Source organism: Microtus oregoni, unplaced genomic scaffold, assembly GCF_018167655.1.
Source record: "Microtus oregoni isolate MIOR12 unplaced genomic scaffold, Mior012 000047F_ref0000412, whole genome shotgun sequence".
Lineage (NCBI taxonomy): Eukaryota > Metazoa > Chordata > Mammalia > Rodentia > Cricetidae > Microtus > Microtus oregoni.
In genome coordinates, this window is record NW_024543221.1 from 14,760,046 (window position 1) to 14,783,369 (window position 23,324).

The 23,324-nt window shown below is 45.7% G+C and overlaps 1 protein-coding gene and 1 non-coding gene across 5 annotated transcripts in view; both read right to left on the reverse strand.

The window, feature by feature from the left end:
• Rps6kc1 (ribosomal protein S6 kinase C1) overlaps positions 1-23,324 on the reverse strand; it is a 144,953-nt gene that overhangs the window by 116,403 nt on the left and 5,226 nt on the right. For all 4 annotated transcript variants that reach the window (XM_041635391.1, XM_041635393.1, XM_041635392.1 and 1 more), the window contains exons 2-3: positions 12,730-12,765; positions 7,489-7,609 (exon numbers count right to left, since the gene is read on the reverse strand). In XM_041635391.1, the coding sequence (XP_041491325.1) occupies positions 7,489-7,609; positions 12,730-12,765 (157 nt within the window). The remainder of the gene's footprint in view (positions 1-7,488; positions 7,610-12,729; positions 12,766-23,324) is intronic.
• On the reverse strand, positions 20,643-20,776 carry LOC121435958. The gene has a single exon (XR_005972635.1). It is a non-coding gene; the product is annotated as a small nucleolar RNA SNORA70 (small nucleolar RNA).

A 23,324-nucleotide genomic window follows, 5' to 3' on the forward strand; every position in this document is an offset into this window, starting at 1 on the left:
TAAAAAGAAACGAAATAGAGGTTAAAACAAAGCTGTACAAAGATGGAAAATACACAGAGAATTTTGATACTGTATGCTATTATGCTCTCTTTGAATTGTTTGAATGCTGAGGAAGGAGCAACAGATGCCAAAAGATATTTGTTTATAAATGCTGCTGAACTAATCCAACATAGATATTTTGAAAATGCCTTGACTTTGAAATTTGGATCTAAGGACATGGTGCTTTGGAAAGGAGTTTCTTATTTTGTTTTCACAGAGGATGAGACCCTGTTCATTTCTTCTATTCCGATTTGGTATGATGGGCCACGCCCTCCTGAAGGGTTGGTGTGAACATCTTCAGAAAATTGCTTCGCTCAACTACCAACTGAGATGAAACTAGCACACAGGTTATACCATGAAAGACCTAATTAACGACACCCCCATTCAGCAGGAAGCAGTTTGGAGAGAAATAACTGCGCCCATATTCCCAAAAAGTGTTTATAAATGTTCTTTTACATTTAAAGGGGGATATGATATAGGTATGAATAATTTGCATTATTATAGATTTTGCTTTATTGATAGAGATTTACGGTCAATTTTGTTATATGTATATGTATTTCTGATCTTTATTAAGGTATTGTGATTGTGTAGTTCATTATTAAAATGTAATGTATAATTAGGAAATATAGGTTGTTGATGGATAATCATAAATAATAGTCAAGTTTGTAGTCATTTTAGTTAATATTTTCTAGATGTGCGTAGATATATTTTAGATAGGCATTCTTCATATTTTTAAAAGATTATAGAATATGGCATTTAAATGTTTTAATAACTTAGGACTTTTCATGACAATGAGACACTCTGCTCCTGGCAGCACCAATCTACTTCAAGAGGAAGATGGGCATCGAAGAGGCACCTTATGGAGTTTGATAGCCATTTGGGCAAGAAACTTCTCTTGCCTGGACTATTGCATAAACTGGACACAGAGAACCCACAGAGAGAGGACTACTGAACTTGCCTAAGGTGAGATGATCTTTCGGGGTTCCTGATTCATGAAAGAGTCTGCGAGACATTCTGCAGGACACAAAAGATAGTGACTGAACTGACTTTGAATTTTCCTGCTTTATGGAAATGTCTGCTGGATAGCATGGGCCTGAAGGCTGAAGATGGATGCCCCAACGGTACAGAGGAACTTTAGGTGACTGTCCAGGCAGCGAGATGTCTCTGTCATTTCTAGAGTTTTAAAAGTTGCTTTTTTCTTGTTTGCTTAGGTAGTATTGTATCTTTCTGGAGTCTTTGATGGAGTTAAGAATAGTTAGTTATAGTTATAGTTTTCCTTAGTTATGATAAAGATTATTGTAACTTTTACTTGATAACTGTTTCGTTATATGTAATTTTGCTATGTTAAAGTTAAAGCCTTTTTTTTTTTAACCGAAAAAGGGGAAAACATTTGTAGTAATAAGGGCGGCGGGGCTGCGTCCCCAGCACCCCGGCAGCCTGGCTAGCTCACGCCCGAAATAATTACACGGACACTGTATTCTTTTAATCACTGCTTGGCCCATTTCTATCTAGCCTCTTCTAGGCTAATTCTCACATGTTAATTTAGCCCATTTCTAATCATCTGGGTAGCGCCCCTAGGTGCGCTTCCCGGGAAGATTCTAGCCTATGTCCATCCTGGGTCGGAGGTTCATCACATGCGTCTGCCTGGGAGCTGGGAGCATGGTGTCACTCTGAGGCGTCTGCTCCCGAGAGGAGAGCTGTGGAGTCTGAGCTCACTTCCTCTTCCTCCCAGCATTCTGTTCTGTTTACTCCTCCCACCTATCTTCTAACCAATGAGGGCCAAGCAGTTTCTTTTTATTTAACCAATGACCTTCCTCCATCACAGGCCATGGTGCTGCACACCTTTAATCCCAGCACTCGGAAGGCAGAAGCAGAAAGATCTGTCAGTCTGAGACCACCCTAATCAACATAGCAAGTTTCAAGCCAGCAAGAGCCACACGATGACACCTTGCCTCAAAATCAATTAACTTTAGATGAGAGAAAAGTGAATACATAATCTATGTATACGCACATACATGCATATCTCACGCACCCTTCTAATTCCAGCGCATTTCCTACAGCTTCAGACTGGGCACACCCACGACATTTGTGGTGGTGTGAATGAGAATGGCCCCCATAGGCTCATGGATTTGAAGGCTTGGTCTCCAGGGAGTGGCACTATTTGAAAGGATTAGGAGGTGTGGCCTTTAAATTAAAGGAAGTGTGTCACTGGGGGTAAGCTTTGAGGTTTCAAAAGCTCATGCCACACCCAGGGTCACTCTTTCTGCTACCTGTGATCTGCTTCTCCTGCACCATGTCTGCCTGTGATCTGCAGTGCTTCCCACCAAGATGATAATGGACTAAATCTCTGAAAATGGAAGTCAGTCCAATTAAATGCTTTTATTTTTTTTTATAAGAATTGCTGTGGTCAATGGTGTCTCTTCACATCCACAGAACACTGACTAAGACAATACACACTCATTCTCCAAGTGTGGTCCAAGGCATCCTGAGGGCCAGTCAACATGGTTAATCACTTCTATGATGACACCACAGCATTAGCGGCATCTTTCTGTGCTGACAGCTGCACTAATGGTCTACACACAATGGTAGCAAAACCACGGCCCCCTCAGCAGGACACCACAACAGCACCACACAAACTAATAATTATTTCTCTGCTTTCTGCCAATTTCTCATAAAAACTGTCATGGCAGTTTCACTGAGGAAATAACATCAACGAAACAGTAACAATTATTAAACTTATTGAATCCTGACCTTAGGGAACTCTTATGAAAATTCTGTGAAACAAACTGTGAGAAGAGACAGAGAGAGTCCAACACCTCCAGGAAGACCACCAACGGCATTGCCGTTGGTGAGAAAATTTTAGCCAAGAGACAGCTTGTGCTTGCCAGCTTCCCAGGACTTAAAAATCTCCTTTTTAGAGATCTCTGGCCATATAAACATTTGCTGCCATCATCTAACTAAACCAGGAACTATCTTTAAGATCTGCAAAACATGGGCATGACAATATCACTTTTCTTAAGATTTGTTTTTCCTTGCAAGTGTTTGCATGTAAGTCTGAGCACCTCATGAGTGCCCAGTGGCCTCGGAGGTCAGGAAGGGGAGCAGAACTAGATAGCAGTGAGCTGCCTTGTGGGTGCTGGGAACCAAACCAGGATTCTATGAAAGAGCAGCCTGTATTCTTGACTGCTGCACCATCTCCCCAGGCCTAGCAAAGTGCTTTTAAATGGCAAAGGGCATTGCAAAGTCAAAGACAACCGAGAACTGTAACTGAGCACTCTAAACTTCAAATTCTATGGTGCAGTTAGCCTGCAAGGGTTAATCACTAGCAGAGTTCTGGTCTACCAAAGAGCGTGTCCACTCTCTTCAATAGCACTCCCCTTCAAAAGCGCATCTGTGACTGGGTTTCCTCAAGGACCTTGAGCACAGACAGCACGTCTAGTCACAGAACTTCAGTCTGGCTCAAATCCAGCTGTCTTCTTTTTCCTTTTATTCCCTTTTCTTCTCTTTCTTTTTTTATTGCTACTGTGGTAAATAGTAATAGCTATAATCAACATCAACAACAGTCATTTCTGGCCTTCAATAATCTTTAAGAAGACAAAGAGAATTTCTGGAGCCCCTTTGTGTGCACTTCCCATGCAGACGGGGAAATGAGTTAACATGAAAATTCACTGAAGAGATGGCTAGGAAAAAGCATGCTTCCACTCTGGCAAGCACAGCAGTTTACCCCTCCTATGGCTATCCAGTTCCTCCACCGGCAAACCCCAATCCCATTCTCGGGGACATCACCGTTTACAAAGAGCAGAGGGTGGGGGGCGGCTCTGGTTCTAGAATAAGTTCTGGGGTGGCTGTAGAGGAGGACAGTTAAGGGTCCTCCCTCTGCTGACTTCACTCTTGCTTTGTTTTTTCTTTGTTTCTGAGACAAGCCTTGACTTGTAGCTCAGGGTGACTTTACACCCATGATCCTCCTGCCTCGGCATCCTGGGTACTGGGTTATAGATGTGCACCACCATATGCAGCCTGGTAGCTTCATAAACTTATTTGCACCTTCAGCTACACTCAGGAGTGGGCCAGAGGTGTATTGTCTTGCGTTTCCCATGCAGGACAAAGCAACATGAAGAGAGGCTGCCACTCACTTCCTCCACAGCAGGACACTGAGCTTCTTCAAAGACAGAGCTTGTTTGGATACCCATTCCCAATGCCTGTTTTGTTTTGTTTTTTAATGTTTCTCGAATTAAAGGTGCCACACCATTTTCAGAGGAGCTACCATTGGAATAAAATTCATCCAAGAAGACACTGACTAACGGATCTGGGGCACCTGCCCATGCTTATGGACACAGTGACAGCACAAGAGAGACCACAAAGTAGCAGCAGCAGCAGCAGCAGCAGCAGCAAAGAGCAGCCCACATTGTAAACAGAAAGGAGTCAAAGAAACAAACGAACTAGGAATGTTGGAGCTGGGCCCCAAGGCCAGCAAACAGCTAAAAGGTAACAGCGAACACCCTAAGGACTAAACCCCGCGCTCCAGAGAGGCCTGGCTCAGAGCAGGGCTTCCTCTCCAGGTGCGGCCTCATCTGTTACTTCTCTCACTGCTGTCATGAAACACCTACAGGAAGCAATCCAAGGGCGGGTTTATCTGGCTCATGGTTTGGAGAGACACAATCCATCATTGCAGAGACGGTGTGGTGGTGAGAGTCTCATCATCCAGGAAGGATCTGGAAGCAGAGAAAGGGCAGGAAGCAGGGCAGGGCTCTAAACCTCAAGGCCTACTCTACACAGACCCACATCCTCCGTCCAGGCCCCATCTCCAAAGGCCCCACAGTACAGCATCATCAATTGATGAATAAATGTTGAGTCCCTGGAACAGGGACTGGAACTCTGCATCTGCTCCCAATCTCCAGCTGGAAAGCGTACAAATGTCTCAAGGAAGTGTGGAGATGGTGATGGGCGGTCCTACAACAGCCTGAAGAAATTCATCTGTGAAATTCTGCACAGAGCAGGGGCCATAAGCAACAGCCATTCCGAATGTTCCCCAGGACAGGAAGAGCACTGGAAAGGTTCAACCATGGCACGTCCATTGATCACCTCTTCAGGGACACATTTGTGTCTTTGGTTGGCAGCAACCCCACTCCAGGCAACAAAATCCACTAAGTAGTTCTTACTACATGACAAACTACAGTGGCAGGCAGTTCCCACCTCAGGGGACTCTGAGGGCCAGGACCTGTAGGCAGGTGCAGCCGGGTGGTTCTAGCGCAGGGTCCCACCTCAGTGGAGAATCTGTTCCACGTTCACCCACAGTCTGGGTCCATTTCATATGTGCCTGATGGCTGGAGGTCCCATTGCTCATATGTAGGCCTCATGAGAGGTTCCCAGTATCTTTATCAGAAAGTTGGTATCTCTCAGAGCAAGGGAAGAGAATGGGGATGGGGGATGAAGGGAGGAGAAAGAGAAAGTTAGGAAAAAGGAGGGGAGCAGAAAAAAACAGAGAGAGAGGAAGATAGAAAGAGGAAAGTAGGGAGAAACAGAAAAAATAGGAAGGGGGAAAGAGGGGAGGGAGGAAGAGAGAAAAAGGAGGAGGAGGAGAGGAGAAGCAGGAGAGAGGGAAGTGAAACAGCATCAAGGGAGAAGCCACAGACCTCTATCGCCAAATCTCCGAAACAAAGAGCACCTCTGCTACAGGTCACAATGACCAACCGTGACACAGTATCAGCCAGGCTGACATAAGCACACTGTTAATCGCATGTAAGCTGTCCCCATGGGCTATATATGTGATACTGCTCTCCAGCTGGGAGTACTTCCATGGGTGGCTGTGGAACCTTTAAGACCTTTAAACCTAGTAGGCAGACATGGGTCACTGGAGACAAGCCTTGAGGGTCATGGCTGAGGTTCCTTACAGTCCTCCCTCTATACTTCCTCATCAGTACTGTGTGAGATATCACCACTGTAAGCTCCTGCTAACACAGACCCACTGCAGACACCGTGATGAACTGTGTCCCCTGAACTATGAGCTAAAACAAATTCTTCCCCATAACCTGTTTCATCATGTGTTTATCATAGAAAAAAGGAAAGTAACTCAGAAAATTAAAACTGGGAGTGGAGCTGTATTCTGTGTGACTTACAGGCCAAGAAAACCGGGGGATATGGAGTTGTGAGCCAGAGGAGCCTAAAACCCTAGTGATTGCTACAGCCGGGCTCAGAAGACCAGACGCTCAGAAAAATGCAAGCACGGAAGGCCAGGTCAGGAGGTACACAGAGGAAAGAGAAAGAATTCTATCAGGAATTCACCTGGAAACTTCTACTCTGGTAAAGACCCAGGCTGCTTCTGCCTATGTCCTGAAAACCAAATGAAGCAAAATCAAAAACTAATAATGTATTTGGTAGAGCTCTCAAGGCAACCCGGCAGCCAGGCTGTGGCGTGATCTCTTTGACTGCAGTTAGCCGTGTTTATGTGGGGAAGGGTGGAGAAAGAGGTGAAAACGATGCACTTACAGCTGCAAGCAGGGCTGGCATGGTAAAATAACTGCAAGTCAAGACACTCTACAACCACAGAGACTTTACTCTGGGGCTGGGACACGGCAAAGGCACTCGGAGGGCAGGAGTCAGGTCATGGTATTGGCTGGTTTTGTGTGTCAACTTGACACATGCTAGAATCATCAGAAGGAGCCGCAGCCGAGGAAATGCCTCCTTGAGATCCAGCTGTAAGGCATTTTCTCATTTAGTGATCAATGTGGGAGGGCCCAGACCTTGGTGGGAGGTGCCATCCCTGGGTTCCATAAGAAGGTAGGCTGAGCAAGTAAGTCATCGGAAAAAAGCCAATAAGTAGCTCTCCTCCACGGCCTCTGCATCATTTCCCGCCTCCAGGTTCCTGCCCTGTTTGAGTTCCTGTCCTGACTCCTTCAGTGGTGAACAGCAAGGCTGAAGTGTAAGCATCACAAACCCCTTCCTCCCCAGCTTGCTCTTTGGTCGAGGTGTTTCATCACAGCAATGAGAACCCTAACTAAGACACCATCCAGGGCCACACGTGTGAATGATACATCTTTTCTTAGCTTCCCAGTGTCTCTGCCTGGCCAGAGATGCAGCTACCCCGTGTCTGGGAAGAGGAACTGTATGTTACATGGACTATACTAGGGCATGCGAGAAGAGCGTCAAGGGCTTGCTGAACCGGATGAATCATCACCGCGGGCGAGAGGGCTGGGCACAGACCACCATTAGCTAATCATCGCATTAACCACAGCTTTAGCTGAGCTGTACATCAGCGGCAGAAAACTTGTCGAGCAAGTATGAGGCTCTAGATCCAACTCCCAGTCCGATAGGTGGGGGTGAGGGTGGAGGACATGAGTGGACAGGGCAGGGGTCACAAAGGAGAAGACAAACTCCCAGTCTGACGGGTGGAGTGAGGGTGGAGGACGGGGCAGCGGTCACAAAGGAGAAGAGCACTAGAAGAGCACTTACCAAACACTATCCCTTTAGCAAATGGAGGAAACAGCTCTGAGTGTCGGAATAAGTTTCTGTGAATTTGCCATAATTCTTTGTGCAGTTTCTTAAAGTCACTGTATCTCTTCCATACAATTATCTGAAAAGAAAACAAATTAAATGCATATTTTAAAGCATAAGCATTCTGTCTCTGGGCCACAAATAATATTTCCTTTAAATATTCTAAATCACCATGCATAGCAAACATGCACAAGGCAGCCCACAGGGTTAAGGTCTGAGGTGAACTAGCATCTGCTTAAACCTAAAGCCGTGCTTCTTCCCAATATCGTTAACTTCAGGTTCCTAAGTCCTGTTTCCTAAAAACCCTTTAATTCGTTCTAGAAAAGTATTCAACCTGATACAAAAATGGTCCATGCTACATAAAATATATTCTCTCCAAAAACTAGTTACTATTGGCCTGGGAATGAAGTAGATAGACAACACTATCTCAAATGCCATGTTTACAAGGCAGGAAACGACTTAGGTGGTTTATGTTTTAATCCTTTGCTCAGATTTGCTCATTTATTTTATGTGCAGGCATATGAGCCTGCATGAGTTAAAGTGTGCTGCATGCATGCAGGAGACCTCAGAGGCCAGAAGTGGACTGGAGTCCTTGGAACTGGAGTTACAGGTGCCTGTGAGACGTGTAGGTGCTGGAACTAACCAGGTCCTCAACAGGAGCAGGAAATCCTTTTAACCTCCAAGTCATTTGCAGCCCCCAACTTAGTAAAATTTTAAACAAAAAGGATGTAACACTTGTTCCCTTCCCTCACCCCACCAAAAAAAAAAAAAGACTAACTGTGAAGGGGAAAGGCCTGCGAGGGAAGATGCATTCTCACATTCTGTAATTCTTCATGAATCATAAACAAAATCAACATTAACCATAATATAATTAAAACTCACATATCACAAAATAAAGTAACAGTCCTCTAGATTAGACAGCATGGAGAAGCAATTTGCTGTCATTAGCGTAAAGTATTTGGCTCTACTTATATTAAATTAGAAAAACACACTTTATAAGAAGGAAATATTGGATGCACGGCCTTGATTGTCACTGTCAGCTCTGAGCCCCACAAAGTAAAGAAAACCTAAGTTGTAAATTCCTTCCCTTCCATAGAGTTGAAGTCTATGTGTTCTCATGTACATGCAGAGTAGAGACGACAATGGCCAAACTCTAGGCCACAAAAGCCATTAGACCAGATTTTCAAGTCTTGCCAAATTTTGTCCTATTATTTGAAGTTAGCCTTGAAGAGGGTGCTTCTTGGTGTTCATAATTCTAATTGCTTTGGTGGCTCTATAGACCACAACATGAATCAGACAAGTGGCTTCGGCCCCATGCTTCACTTTTACTCATTTACCCCACAAAAGCGGTCCCCGAAACCAGCATCCCTACCCTGTGCTAAGCACCATATTGTCCTAGAGTATGAGATGGGAAGCCAGGTCCCACCTCCAGGGTTCACAGTCAAGCCAAAAACAAGCCAGTCTGGATGACTTCACAAAGGGCTTGTCGGATGCTGAGAAGCTGCACGAAAGTGGTATAGAAGGGCTCCCTGCCCAGCCTGGATGCTGAGCAAGGCTAGAGTGAGTGGCATCTGGAGGAGAGGTCACCAGAGCCAAAAAGCATGGAGAGGTTAGGGGAGACTGTGAACCAAGTTTCTAATGAGAAGGCAATGCCAAAGATAGAGAGCCCTAGAATCTTGGAGTCAGTGACTGAGTAGAGGTGGTAGTCTCCTGAAAGGGGAGCAAGAAAGAGCTGGTACTAGAAGCCTGTCAGAGGCCAGCTGTGCACATCTGGCTCGCATGCTTGTGAGCTGTTCAACAGGACACACAGGTTTGAGGTCTAAGAGTAAAATACACTGCTCCAGAGCCATCAGCAGGCAATGAGCAGCCAGTCAGCAGCCGCTTCTCAGTGTCTATGATGGGACAAAGAGTCCAAAAAGGGACAGCAGACACCAAAGGACCAGGTAGGAGCAAGGATGAGTGAAACAGAAGCCTGGCTATGCTGAGGTAGTCCGCAGTGCCAGCGAACAGGAGAAACGTTGGCCACCCAGAACCAACAGTTCTAGCACAAGTAAGGGCAAGAACATCGACCTCCTCCAACCAATCCTTGCAAAGTCAGGGACTCGGGACAGGACCAGACAAAACAGCACACGCCCGCAACTGTCACAGCTTGTGCTCTCAGTAGCTTCCTGAGAAAAAGTGTTATTTTTACATCTCAAAATGTGTCAAACTGAGCTGGACATGATGGTTTGCACCTAAGATCCCAGCACTCAGAAGGCTAAACAGGCCAGCTTGGGCTACACAGTGAGTTTCAGGCCAATCTGCAAGGTCCCATCTCAGAAACCAAAATCATAATTAAATATGGATCCATAAGTACACAGGTAACTCAAAGTATGCTGGTGCCACACTGCCAAGAGCTCAGGGAGGAGTGGGTAATAAGCCTCTGCATGCAGCGTCTTCTGCAGGGCCGAGGCCCGTAAGAACCATTACAAGATGAGCGTGAGAGTTTCAGAAAACGAGAGATTATGAAGCAATCACATTTGCAGATAAAACATCTAGTCAAGATCATTTTCAAATAAAGGGTGGCAACTTGGGGAAAACTTTCACAATTAAAACACCAGATTATATAAAGCCATATAAATCTGTCGGAGTCAAGCTCTTGCCAGAGCTTCGTTCATCACCACATGGTGTGTTCTACACCAGGCTCCAGAGCCAAAGCACTGACAGTGGAATGCCCCAGCCACCTTCTCCTCTCCTTACTCCTTTCATGAAATCTGAAGTTCCCAGAAACCCTCAAGTGGAAATGGGAACAAACTCACTTCCAACAGAGCAGAGGGACTGGCGTGTGCTAGGACAGGAACTGATTTCTCTGCTAAGGCCTGGCGGGTCACAAAACAATGGAAGCAAGCGTGGGTTCCATATGTGTGCATGTCACTCTGAAGAAACTTCATGAGTCAAGCATTCGATGACCATATATAGATTTAAAATTTGTTAAAAGCTCAATTTTTCATTAAAGCATTCCCTTTAGCATTTCAACATATGACAATCATTTCCTTTTCAGATCCTTAAACACACTGACACCAAAACACTTGTTTCCTGTGTTTATGATATCACCTAATAACTTTCTCATTTCCACTCTCACTCAGTACTAAAACTTGCTGGGTCAGCTTTGCTTACAACAAATATGACTGTCACACCATTTGCCTATGCATCTTCTTTCCCTCTTTTTTTGAGTTTTTGTGTTTTTATTCACGTGTCTGTACAGCACAAGTGGAAGCCAGAGTCGACATTAGGCGTCATCTGTACTCAGTCGCTGTCCACCCCAGGATCTGCCCATCTCTGCTCCCAGCACTGAGACTACAAGCACACATCACTGTACCCAGGAAAAGATGTGAGCTCTTAAGATCAAACTCAGGTGCTCCTGCTTGCACAGAAAGCGCCTCATGAACTGAATCATTGCCCCAACCGCTCAACTTCTCCTTAGACGTGTAGAGGGCATTTGAAAAGGAAAGCTGCCTCCATGACACCAAGTGGCTCACTCCCTGTGCACATTCTCTTAGCATTCTTAGGAAAAGGGCAGCTCTGGAGGGTCAAACGAGCTCTACAAAAGGACAGAAACATTTCTCCATTACAGGCAGCTTGCTTAAACTAAGCAGGTGTTTATTAGTTGCCAAGAGCTTTAGGGAGGCCTGAGCATATTCTAAACTAAATCCATGAGTTCGCAGGTTTAAGAACATGGACAGAAAGGACCTGAAGCCTGAACAATAAACTCTTCTAAGTGAGAACCAACATTTAAACACAACAAATGAGAACCTAGAGGCACGGTTAGAATTCTGGGTTATTCTATGGCTGAAGAAGTCAGCTACAAAGAAGACTAAGTTTGTTGTATCATTTCTAACGTAAGAGCATGCAGCTATCTAACTGAAGGACACTTACAAGAGCCTGCTGATGGTTGGTCACCAGCAGCTGGTATTAGGAGTTTCCCCCAAAAAGGACTAAGGAAATGGCAGAGAGTGTGTTCATGGACAAGTTGGTTCAGGATTCTCCCTGGAAAGGGGGACATCAAGGTACAACCACAGCACAGCAATCAGATGTCATGGTCACAGGTGACAACCCATTCCCAAGGTTGACAGAGCTGTAAACTCTCTAAAGCCAAACCTACAAGCAGTGGCAGTAATTATTCAGAGGGCGAGTTCTAAAGAATGCTCCGTGCTAGCAAATGGCATGCAAAAAGAATAGTCGTGAGATATGCATAGGTCCTTCTCATCTGAAATAATAGTATTCTAGTTGTCTCCCTGCTAGGGAGACAATGACGATGTCTCTACGCTCATGAGGGAAACACTGTGAAATCCTTTTAAGGTGCCTTTTACTGTGATTTTGAGTCATGAGACAAAAACTACCAACTCAGATAAATCATGAGTCTGATGAACTTGGGCCAACCAATGTGAAACAATCGACTCAAATGTACGAATCAAGCCAGGTGCCTCTGAGCAGCAGCAGTGCCTGCAGCTAGGCAGAAGTCCACACTCCATCTAGAGACACCCGAATCCAACACCGCCGTAGAATAAAAACTGCTAAGTTTACAGCATCTGTTTAAACACGTGGCTGGGGTAGGAGTCCTGCTACACAGTGCCTCTAGTTCAAAACTGAGCAGAATAAAGAAGATTAACATGCACTGAGGGAGGCAGCCACTTGATCAGCGTTCCTAAACCAAGCCCCAAGCACAGAGAAATGCTAGTGAGAACCCCACCCCTCTAAACAAAACATGCCAGGCCAGCATCATCCTGGGGAGATGACAGAACTCAAGAGAAACCTATATGAAAAACTAGGCGAAATGGTCAAAAATAGACAGGGATACCTGCGGCAGTCATGGCGTCAGCATGCCAAGCCAACACGGAAGTGTGCGGAGCCCCTAACCTATTACTAAAGCTTTAAAATTGACACTAGTCACCAACACTTGCGCTTTAATGAACAGGCATCATGACTGAAACGGTCGGCAAAGTCCTTGACTAGGGCTGGAGTCAGCTGAGGGCTGGAGAAAAACCTCGCTAGCACCTCCAATTCTCACTCCCACCTGCCTACTCAGCAGGATGAAGTGTAACTACAGCTACTGTCATGTAGCCAGAGAAACCATCGTACAAATCCAAACACTCATACAGGTAACTCTGGCAGTTTCTTCAACAAGGATAAGAGGAATGTTCACAAGGAAAAGCATGCTACCTCCTGGACGTCTTCTGGATTTCTTCGTGAAACAACCTGAAACCAAACAGACAGAAATAGCTCATTATCAAAGATTTCACAGCTCTGTAATTACTTTCAACAGTATTTGCATAAAACCCCATCTGAGAAGAAAATGAATGCCATATCACTTACTAAAAACTCAGTCAATATGGTAATTTCACTCTGCGATATGAAAAGCTCAGGAGAAGAGCAGAGAACATTGCATCGCATTCCCAGGAGAACACCATGCATCAGTCGTGGACTGCTAAGATTCCAGCGGGCCATCTGTGGCCACTCAGACCCCAGAAAAATTCAAGCATGAAGAATAATGGACTTGGGCACATGTACATTGATCTCTCCACATTTTCCCTTTGTGGTACAAGGGACTGAACCCAGACTCGTGCAAACAGGCAAACAACACCAGTGAGCCCTCACCTCAGCCTCTGTGTGGCATTTCTTAAACTGTATATGAATCTGGTTAACACAATAATGTCTCAAAGTAAGAAAGAAAGAAAAAGAGAGAGACAGACAGACAGACACTGGACGCCTAATGAGGGGTGACACTGGACGCCTAATGAGGGGTGACACTGGACACCTAATGTGAGGGGTGACAATGGACACCTAATGTGGGGGTGACACAGGACACCTAATGTGGGCGTGACACTGGACACCTAATGTGAGGGTGACACTGGACACCTAAAGTGGGGGTGACACTGGACACCTAATGTGAGGGTGACACAGGACACCTAATGTGGGGGTGACACTGGACACCTAATGTGAGGGTGACACTGGACACCTAAAGTGGGGGTGACACTGGACACCTAATGTGAGGGTGACACAGGACACCTAATGTGGGGGTGACACAGGACACCTAATGTGAGGGTGACAATGGACACCTAATGTGAGCGTGACAATGGACACCTAATGTGAGGGTGACACTGGACACCTAAAGTGGGGGTGACACAGGACACCTAATGTGAGGGTGACACAGGACACCTAATGTGAGGGTGACAATGGACACCTAATGTGAGGGTGACAATGGACACCTAATGTGAGGGTGACAATGGACACCTAATGTGAGGGTGACACTGGACACCTAAAGTGGGGGTGACACTGGACACCTAATGTGAGGGTGACACAGGACACCTAATGTGAGGGTGACAATGGACACCTAATGTGAGGGTGACAATGGACACTTAATGTGAGGGTGACACTGGACACCTAAAGTGGGGGTGACACTGGACACCTAATGTGAGGGTGACAATGAACACCTAATGTGAGGGGTGACACTGGACACCTAATGTGGGGGTGACACAGGACACCTAATGTGAGGGTGACAATGGACACCTAATGTGAGGGTGACAATGGACACCTAATGTGAGGGTGACACTGGACACCTAAAGTGGGGGTGACACAGGACACCTAATGTGAGGGTGACACAGGACACCTAATGTGGGGGTGACACAGGACACCTAATGTGAGGGTGACACTGGACACCTAATGTGAGGGGTGACAATGGACACCTAATGTGAGGGTGACACTGGACACCTAATGTGGGGGTGACAATGGACACCTAATGTGAGGGTGACACTGGACACCTAATGTGAGGGTGACACTGGACACCTAATGTGGGGGTGACACTGGACACCTAATGTGGGGGTGACACTGGACACCTAACGTGAGGGTGACAATGGACACCTAATGTGAGGGGTGATAATGGACACCTAATGATGAAGAAGGAAGCAAAATTAGCAAAATTTAAGTGCAAGGGTGACTATTCTTTCAATAACCCATGACGAGGGCTAGGGCTGAATGTAGCATCAGTGTCTGCTTCATGAATGTGAGGGCCTAGGTTTACTAGTTCCCAGCAGCAGGAAATCACCTTAAACACTGAGCAAAAAGAAACAGCCAATCCCTCAGGCTTCTCTGATTACATAAGTCAAAAAGCCTGAAACAATAGCAAAACTTCATAAAGGAAAAAAAATAGCATTATAAGAAGGGAAAATTCTTGTATTGATTTAGATTATAGATCATCTATCTACTTAAATGTCAAATTAATGAACTTAAGGCTACAATGGTGTATTTTGGAAAAAAACACAAGCACATTAAAATGGTTGCTTATGAGTAGGAGAAAGAAAAAGGTTTTAATAATCAATTACAACATATCAAAAACTGGAAATGAAGATCAATTTATTACACCAGGCAGGAGGCAGTGGCAGAGGCGGAAGATCTCTGTGAGTTCAGGGCTTCGTCCACATGATGTCAACTCCCAGGCAAGCTAGGACTACATAGTGAAATTCAGTATAAAAAAAACAAAAATCATCACTGTGACTTAAGTCCAAAAGAAAAACAAAACAATATCTTGGACTTAAAGTTAAACCTCAGCTCAAATTATCCATCTGATCTCTTACATTAATTGGGTAGAAAACCCACGGGCCTGGTCTGGCCACTACCGATGCCAATAGCTCAGCAAGAACTCCCTCAGTGCTGCAGAGACAGATGGCTCAGTAGCTGAGAGCCCAGGCTGCTCTTCCAGAGAACACAGGTTTGATTCCCAGCACCCACAGGGTGGCTTGCAACTGCCTGAAACATCCATTTCAGGAGATGCAATGCCCTCTTCTGGCCTCCAAGGGTACCAAACACCCATCCACATAATAATACAAATAAAACTTTTAAAAAGAACACCAGCACTCACAATGTGGGTTCCCTTTCTCCCTGACCGGGGAGTTTAACCACCTGGCCAGCTGCTTCTGGGAAAATCAGGGCAGAGTTTCCCATACTCTACTACTCAATTCTCCGACTCTCAGAAAACAGAAATTTGGTCAAATAGTATTAATTTTCATTTACTTGGGGCTGCTCCAGCTGAACTTTCTGTGATGATACAAGGACATACACCTACCCCACTCTCAACACGACAGCCACAGACTGTGGATGACACACCACATGGCTGACAGGCCTGTGGCCGACGCACGTGTGGACAGGCCTGTGGCCGACACACACGTGGTTGACATGCACGTGTTGACAGGCCTGTGGCCGACACACACGTGGTTGACACGCACGTGTTGACAGGCCTGTGGCCGACACACACGTGGTTGACACGCACGTGTTGACATGCACGTGGCTGACAGGCCTGTGGCTGAAAAGCACTTCAACCATAGAAATTTTAACTTTATTTCATTTAAACTGGCTTAAATTTAACTGAAAGTAGCTTCATGTAGGTAATAATTGCCATATCCAACAAGACAGACTTAGACTGAGAGGCTTAAACAGGCAAACACCAGCTCCCAGTACTTCCCACACATAATCTTTCCACATGAATGTGATTAATATTTCATGGGATTAAATGACATAGGTTCCCCTACTAGTTTTTCTTATATTTTTTAAATTAGCCAATATGTCAGAGTCATGAATAATCAACCCACCAAAAATTGTCAATACAGAATTACTCACAGGAAAGTTTTTCAAATATATCTTACATTTGATAACTTACATCTTTCTAAAAAATTGAGATATTCCCTGAATTTGTACATATACTCAAGCATCTTATTCAAATCATCTTTCCTAACTCATGCAAATGACAGCTTGTGACAGAAGTTGTTTCTTAGTCTGGTGTCTATACTACCCGGTCACATCTGGGAACTTCTAGACTTTTCAGGAGTACTGCTCATAGAAATCAAATACATTCCAGGACAGGAACCAAAAAAGCTACGGAGAAACCCTGTCTCGAAAATCAAAAAAAAAAAGAAAGAAAGAAATCAAATACATTAGCTACCTCCCCCTGATATCCAGAGCATGCAAAGCATCTTATCAAAAGCCAATACGATATGATTGCTACACACTGGGCTACAATGGTGAGGCCGTTTCAGAACCACGGCCCAGTGGGCACAGTGGCTGGTGGCAGGAGGAGGGCTTCGAGGGAAGAAGCGAACATTTCCCAACTTATTTCCAAGTCTCAGAGAACGCAATGTGACAAGCAGCAGGCTGGGCAGTATTTGTCCTGGACCCTTCCAGTGAAACTGGCCCTCACTGGACACAGTAGCATCCTAGGGACTGCCGGGAACACGGCCCAGTGATTCAAGTCTACAAGTCTTCCCAGCAGAAGCAGGTCACGACTGTTACAGGAAAGACAGAGTCAACGCTGAAAGACTCATAACCAAGTGAAGGCCTTCACTCCACTCCCGCCATTACAAAAGACACTACAACTACGTTTTACCCTCCAAACGGTTCCCAATAAAGGGAGAAAGACATGTAGACAGAAATCAGAAAAGTAAATGGAAAGCTATTTGTGGGGCACTTGCCTGGCATGCAGGAGTCCCGAGGCCGTGCACAGGGGAGAAAAGCGGCAACTGTGGAGTCTTAGCCGTCTCGTTCCCCACAGCTTAACAAAGCTCAGAGAGGTCAGAGCAAGTACACAGGGCCCCCTTCCTGATTCTCCTTCCTCTTCTGAGCTTTTGCTTCCCTCTCCTCTTCCTCCTCCCACTCAGCAGGTGAACAATGAGCCTCAGTCCTGGACCCAGCTTTGAGCCCCTCTTCATTGTTGGTAGAGGCTATACCTGTGCTGACTCAGCTCGAGCCCTCTGCCAAGGAGGGAAGACACCTGACTGTGTGTGTATTTGCAAAGCATTCTGTAGATGATCTATGATTCCTTCCACAGTCTTCAAGTGAGGCTAGAGTGGGTTACTGCGCACTCACCTTTTCAGACAACAAAATAAATAAGTTCACGGTAGTCACCTTCAGGTTTGAATTTAGAAGCTCGACTGATCCTCTCTGTGGTATTCTCAGCAATAACTCTCCTCTGTCCACAAAGCCCTGTCACCATCAGGTTTTATTATTACATTTATTCATCCATCACACCCTAGTGCCTACTGTGCTGCCAAGCCCTGGGGACGAGGGAGCACACATGGTGTATCTCCTATGCCACCTGCATAAAAATGCTGTCACTTCCCAGATCCATGGCCAAGATCAATCACTGCCATCCCCGTAAGGATTCTGTACCTATATTACCCTCCTGTACCCTGGAGCTGGAGAGATCTCAACAGTTAAGAACACTTGCTTCTCTTGTTTGTACAGGACCCAACCAACTTCAGTTCCCAGCACACACATCAAGTGATTACAACCACTTATAACTCCAGCTCCAGGAGAGACATCCTCTTCTGACCTCCAAGAAGAAGAGCAGGAAAAGGAGCAGGAAGTGAGCAGGAAGATGAGCAGAAAGTAAGCAGGAAGATGGGCAGAAAGTGAGCAGGAAGATGGGCAGGAAGTGAGCAGGAAGATGAGCAGGAAGTGAGCAGGAAGATGAGCAGAAAGTAAGCAGGAAGATGGGCAGGAAGATGAGCAGAAAGTGAGCAGGAAGATGGGCAGGAAGATGGGCAGGAAGTGAGCAGGAAGTGAGCAGGAAGATGGGCAGGAAGTGAGCAGGAAGTGAGCAGGAAGATGAGCAGAAAGTGAGCAGGAAGATGGGCAGGAAGATGAGCAGAAAGTGAGCAGGAAGATGGGCAGGAAGTGAGCAGGAAGATGGGCAGGAAGATGAGCAGAAAGTGAGCAGGAAGATGGGCAGGAAGTGAGCAGGAAGATGAGCAGGAGTGAGCAGGAAGATGAGCAAGAAGTGAGCAGGAAGATGGGCAGGAAGTGAGCAGAGAGATGAGCAGGAAGTGAGCAGGAAGATGGGCAGGAAGATGAGCAGGAAGTGAGCAGGAAGATGAGCAGGAAGATGGGCAGGAAGTGAGCAGGAAGTGAGCAGGAAGATGGGCAGGAAGTGAGCAGGAAGAGGAGCAGGAAGAAGCTCTGAACTAAAAACAAAGGGATTGAACAATGGCTCCAGTCCTGGCCATAAACTGGTTAAAGTTGGGGATAGGGTGAGGCTGAGTTTTCTGCCAAAACTAAACCAAACAAAGGACCATCTAAAATTATCCTAAGTCCACCAAGACACTTACCAGTGTCTATGAGGACAGAAACTGGAAGTATAACTCCCTATCCATTGCCTGTCAGTTTAAGGAACTCCTCTAGACTTCTAGGGACCTTAACCTAAGCAACTAGAATGTGTGGCTTTGATGCAGAAAGAACTTCGAAACTAATCAGTTTATGAGTAGAGCTGGAGTTTAATAGGCATATTTTATTATAGACTCTAAAAGAAAGAGAAATCCTCAGAAGGAGAGACCGGCAACCCAGGAGCACCACGTGGGCTTCTCAGAGAGTCACAGAAAGTAAAGGTGTGGCCCCTCGAGGAGACCACAGTTCCTTGTTTTCACTACGGTCACCCAGGGATTTTGACAGGACCTGAAGTTGCTATCTTTACAGGGCTGCCAAGACACCAAAGGAACTTGCTTGGTGAAACAGCTGCTAAGTAAAGACCTAGCTCACAGGGACACAAAAGGGTGAGTTATCTCTACCGTAAACTGTGATAACATTTGAGATTCTTGAGCAAAGTTTAGGTCAAGGAATGAGGCTCTGCCAGGGTTATACACACCCAAGCCTTAAGCCTGGACCACTGTTATGCGGAACTTAACCTCTGTCAACTGTCCTAGAATTCTGGCTTCTTAGCTGGCCAGAGATTTCAGTCAGACTCGTGTAAGACAGTCTTTCGCCTTCCTGCTTCGTCCAGGCTTATCCTGACACAATGCCCATACTCTACAGTGTGGCCAAGCTCAGGCCATAATGGTCAACAGAGCACACCACCAGTCAGAGTGCTAACCCTATTTTACCTACTTCTTTTTTTTTTTTTTTGGTTTTTTCGAGACCAGGCTGGCCTCGAACTCCCAGAGATCCGCCTGCCTCTGCCTCCCGAGTGCTGGAATTAAAGGAGTGCGCCACCACCGCCCGGCTTACCTACTTATTAATAAATACTATAACATTCAAGTCACGAGTACTTTTAGGGTGGCTAGATGCTTGGCTTGGGTGTGAGGTGTCCCCATAAACTCCTATGTTTGAGCACTGGGCCCCTAGGTGGTGCTGTGATTTGGGAAGGCTGTGGAACCCGAAACAAGCTAGCGGAGGCAGAGCAGCAGGGTCAGGGCAGCAGGGTCAGGCCTTCAAGATTATGCTTGCACCTGCTTCTAGGCAAGTTGGTTCCTGTCTACAGAGTTGCAAAGGAACTCTACCTCATTCCTACAGCACCCCAGAGCAGGCTTGCCACGGCTTCCCTGCCAGTGAGCACAGTGTCCTTGCCACAGTGAGCCAGGCAAGCTTTCTTCCCCTAGGCTGTTCCTGTCAGCTGTTTTGTCAGGACAATGAGAGAACTAGCTAACACACCCTGCATGAGTGAAGAGCGGAGATGAGGTAAAGCCTCAACACCATGTGTACACACTACAAACATGTGCATGTGCACACACACTGTTTCAACTAATTATCATCCTAACATTTAAAATGACCTCTCAGGCATATATAAAGGAGTTCCCTTTTCTTGATTAAGCAGCTACTATAAAGTAAAACTATAAAAATTATTCAACTCTCACTACTGTATTTCCTAAGCCATCAGAAACCAGTCACAGAAGGATGTTCAGCATCAGTCTTAAGATCTAACTCTGCTGTGCACACACTGTTGTGTGTATGTGTGTGTGTGTGTGTGTGTAAGACTAAAGGAGAGGCAACAACACAGTGTAAGATCTCCTGAGCACAGGGCCCATCCCCTGTCCTGGATGTGTATGATCCCACAGCAGTCTGAGCCGAGAAAATCTGTGGCCCTGAGCTCTCCAAGGCAGCAGAACTGGACTGGGTAATACCCCATTTCTTTGAGGTCGAGGTCACCCAGCAGCCAGGAAATGAGACGATGGCCCTGTTAGACCTCAGTCATGTGGCCTCAGCTCTGCAGCTTGATACAGGTAGACACAATGACTTGGCCAATGCGAACCCTGGGACTTTCCAAAGGCAACCTTCACATAAAGCCTAAAGCCTAGACCAGGAAGACCACGTGAAGGGACTGATTCCAAGGACCCTTTGACAACTCAGACGAGCAAGAGGATACATACACTGCTAAGGTCACCGCTGTCTGCAGACACTGCACAGCAGGCTCCACAGGAAAGGGGCCCAGAGAGCTGACTTGGCTGGGCACTGAGCAACCCACTGTACCCAAGTCCTGCCACGGCTCCTGCACCATTAGGACTCAGCTAAGAAGCTAAAGGAACAAAGTACTATGTTAAATGTAACATGAAATGCAAAGTGAAGATAATAAAACATGACAGAGAGGGCCATGTCCTTTCCAACTTTTCACAGACATAAATCTTGAACAGTGGTGCGGGGACGGCAGGCCACACACAGGGAATGCTGTGTGACTGAGCGTGACTCCCTGCGTGACCCAGTACACAAAATGGCAGGCTACACACAGGGAATGCTGTGTGACTGAGCGTGACTCCCTGCGTGACCCAGTACACAAAATGGCACGTTCATCAATATAACACATGCAACCTTGGCCTTCAGACATTGACTTGCAGGAAACCCATAATTTCATATAGATATATTGCCATCTTTAAACTGCACCTCGCACACACAAAACCGTGACTCTGGCAGGATGATTAAGCACTTCAAAGCATTCGGCTCAAATATATAATTGTCTTCTTACCAAATTCAACCTCCAGTTTGCCGTAGCACCTGCATCTCAGCTCCTCGATCCCTAGCACCCTGCAGACATGCAGGTGGCACAGGCTGGCAAGGAGATGTGGACCAGCTATCACCTGCCAACCCAGTAGTCTGGCCCCCAGAGGCAGCAGCTGCACATAACATCACCAGACACTTACATTGTCTAGTTCTCTGACCAGTGAGCTCCCAGATAAGACAGACACATCAAGGGGACAAATTCCAGGCTTCCCACTTTCTGGTGAGTTTTCAGGAAAGGTTCAAAGCACTATGGACTGGATGTCTCTGTCCCCCTAAAACTCCTATGCTGACACTTTAATCCTCGGATCACAACATCTAGATAGAAGGCCTCTGGGAAGTAATTAGGAACTAGCATCCTCACAAGAAGAATATAAATGATCCTCGGTCATGAATCCAAGAAGGCAGCCATCTCAAACTAAGACACTGAACCGCTGCAACTTGACCATGGGCTATCCAGCATCCAAAACTATGATTTAAATGTTGCTTAAGCCACACAGCCAATAGTGTCTTGTTACAAAACCCGGTGAATACAAATTGACTAAGACAGGGATTGGAGGGTCGTGAGATTGCTCAGTAGATAAAGGCGTTGCCAAACTTGACAACCTAAGTTCAAATCCTGAGACTCACATGGTAGAAGGAGAGAACCAACTCCTGCAAGTTGCCCTCTGACCTCCATGCTAACACACACATAAATAAGTGTAACCAAAGACAGGAATAGCGGTCTTCTACACTATTAAAAATAATTCCAACTCTCGAGAGCCTAGCAATAACACACAAACGGTAAATACTCAGATGTTCACCCAGGTTGTTTCTCTCCTATCAGACTTTACCAGTTCCAGCACCAACTACAGCAAACTAGTTCCCAGTCAAGGTTCAAAGAAAATAAAAATTCAGGGGCTGGGGAGATGGCTCAGAGGTTAAGAGCACTGGCTACTCTTTCAGGGGACCCAAGTTCAATTCTCAGCACCCACATGGCAGCTCACAACTGTCTGCAACTCCAGTTCCAGGGAGTCCAACCCCCTCACACAAACATAAATGTAAGCAAAACACCAATGTACATGAAAGAAAAGAAAACTTCTGAACGTTAAGAAAATTTCTAGCTTAAAACAAACCTGAGTATCTGAGATGTCAATAAACAAATTTCTAAAGATCCACTTAACTAAAATGTTGACATATAAGAGTTTTAGACCAAATAGTATTAATAGTGAAAAGGGAAGGGTAGAATAAAACCAGACCCTGAACTGAACAGAAAAATTTGAGAGCCATAGTTTTCAAACATTTAAGTGTTCGTCATTGACAACACACAGGAAGGTCTATGTGGGACACGCCAACAGTTAAGGAAATATTCTATATGGGCTTCAGCAGCAGCCTGCAGTGCTTGTCACCAGCCTAACTGCATTCAAATGCAAACTCCATCCCTGTTTACTAGGGACACTGAACAAGTAACTTCTCTAAGCCTCAACTCCCCCATCAGAAATGTGAAGAAAACAGAGGTACTCACTTGCTGGGCACTTTTTATTTGTTTATATCAAATGCCTAATTCACAGTAAGCATCATCCAAGTATCTACTGTCATCATTCAATAAACATTAGCCACATGAAATGAGAATAGACGTAGGCTCAGCTTGAAATTCCAGATTATGTCTGAGATTGAAAACCTCGCTGGGCAGCACTGGCACACGCCTTTAATATTAGTACTCAGAAGGTAGAGGCAGGCAGATCTCCGTGAGTTTGAGGCCAGCCTGGTCTACAGAGAGTATTCTAGGACAACCAAGGCTATACAATGAAACCCTGTCTTGAAAAACCAAAAAGAGAGAGAAAGAGAGACTGAAAGCCTCAAAGCACTGCCCAAACTAAAGAGCTGAACAAGCAGGGATGCTCACATGGAGATGTTTACATGGGGATGCGCACATGGGGATGTTTACATGGGGATGTTCCAGAAGACTCGTTATTTTTAACTCATCAATTCTTCTAAAATTGATCTCTGTTCTCAACGTTAATCCTATA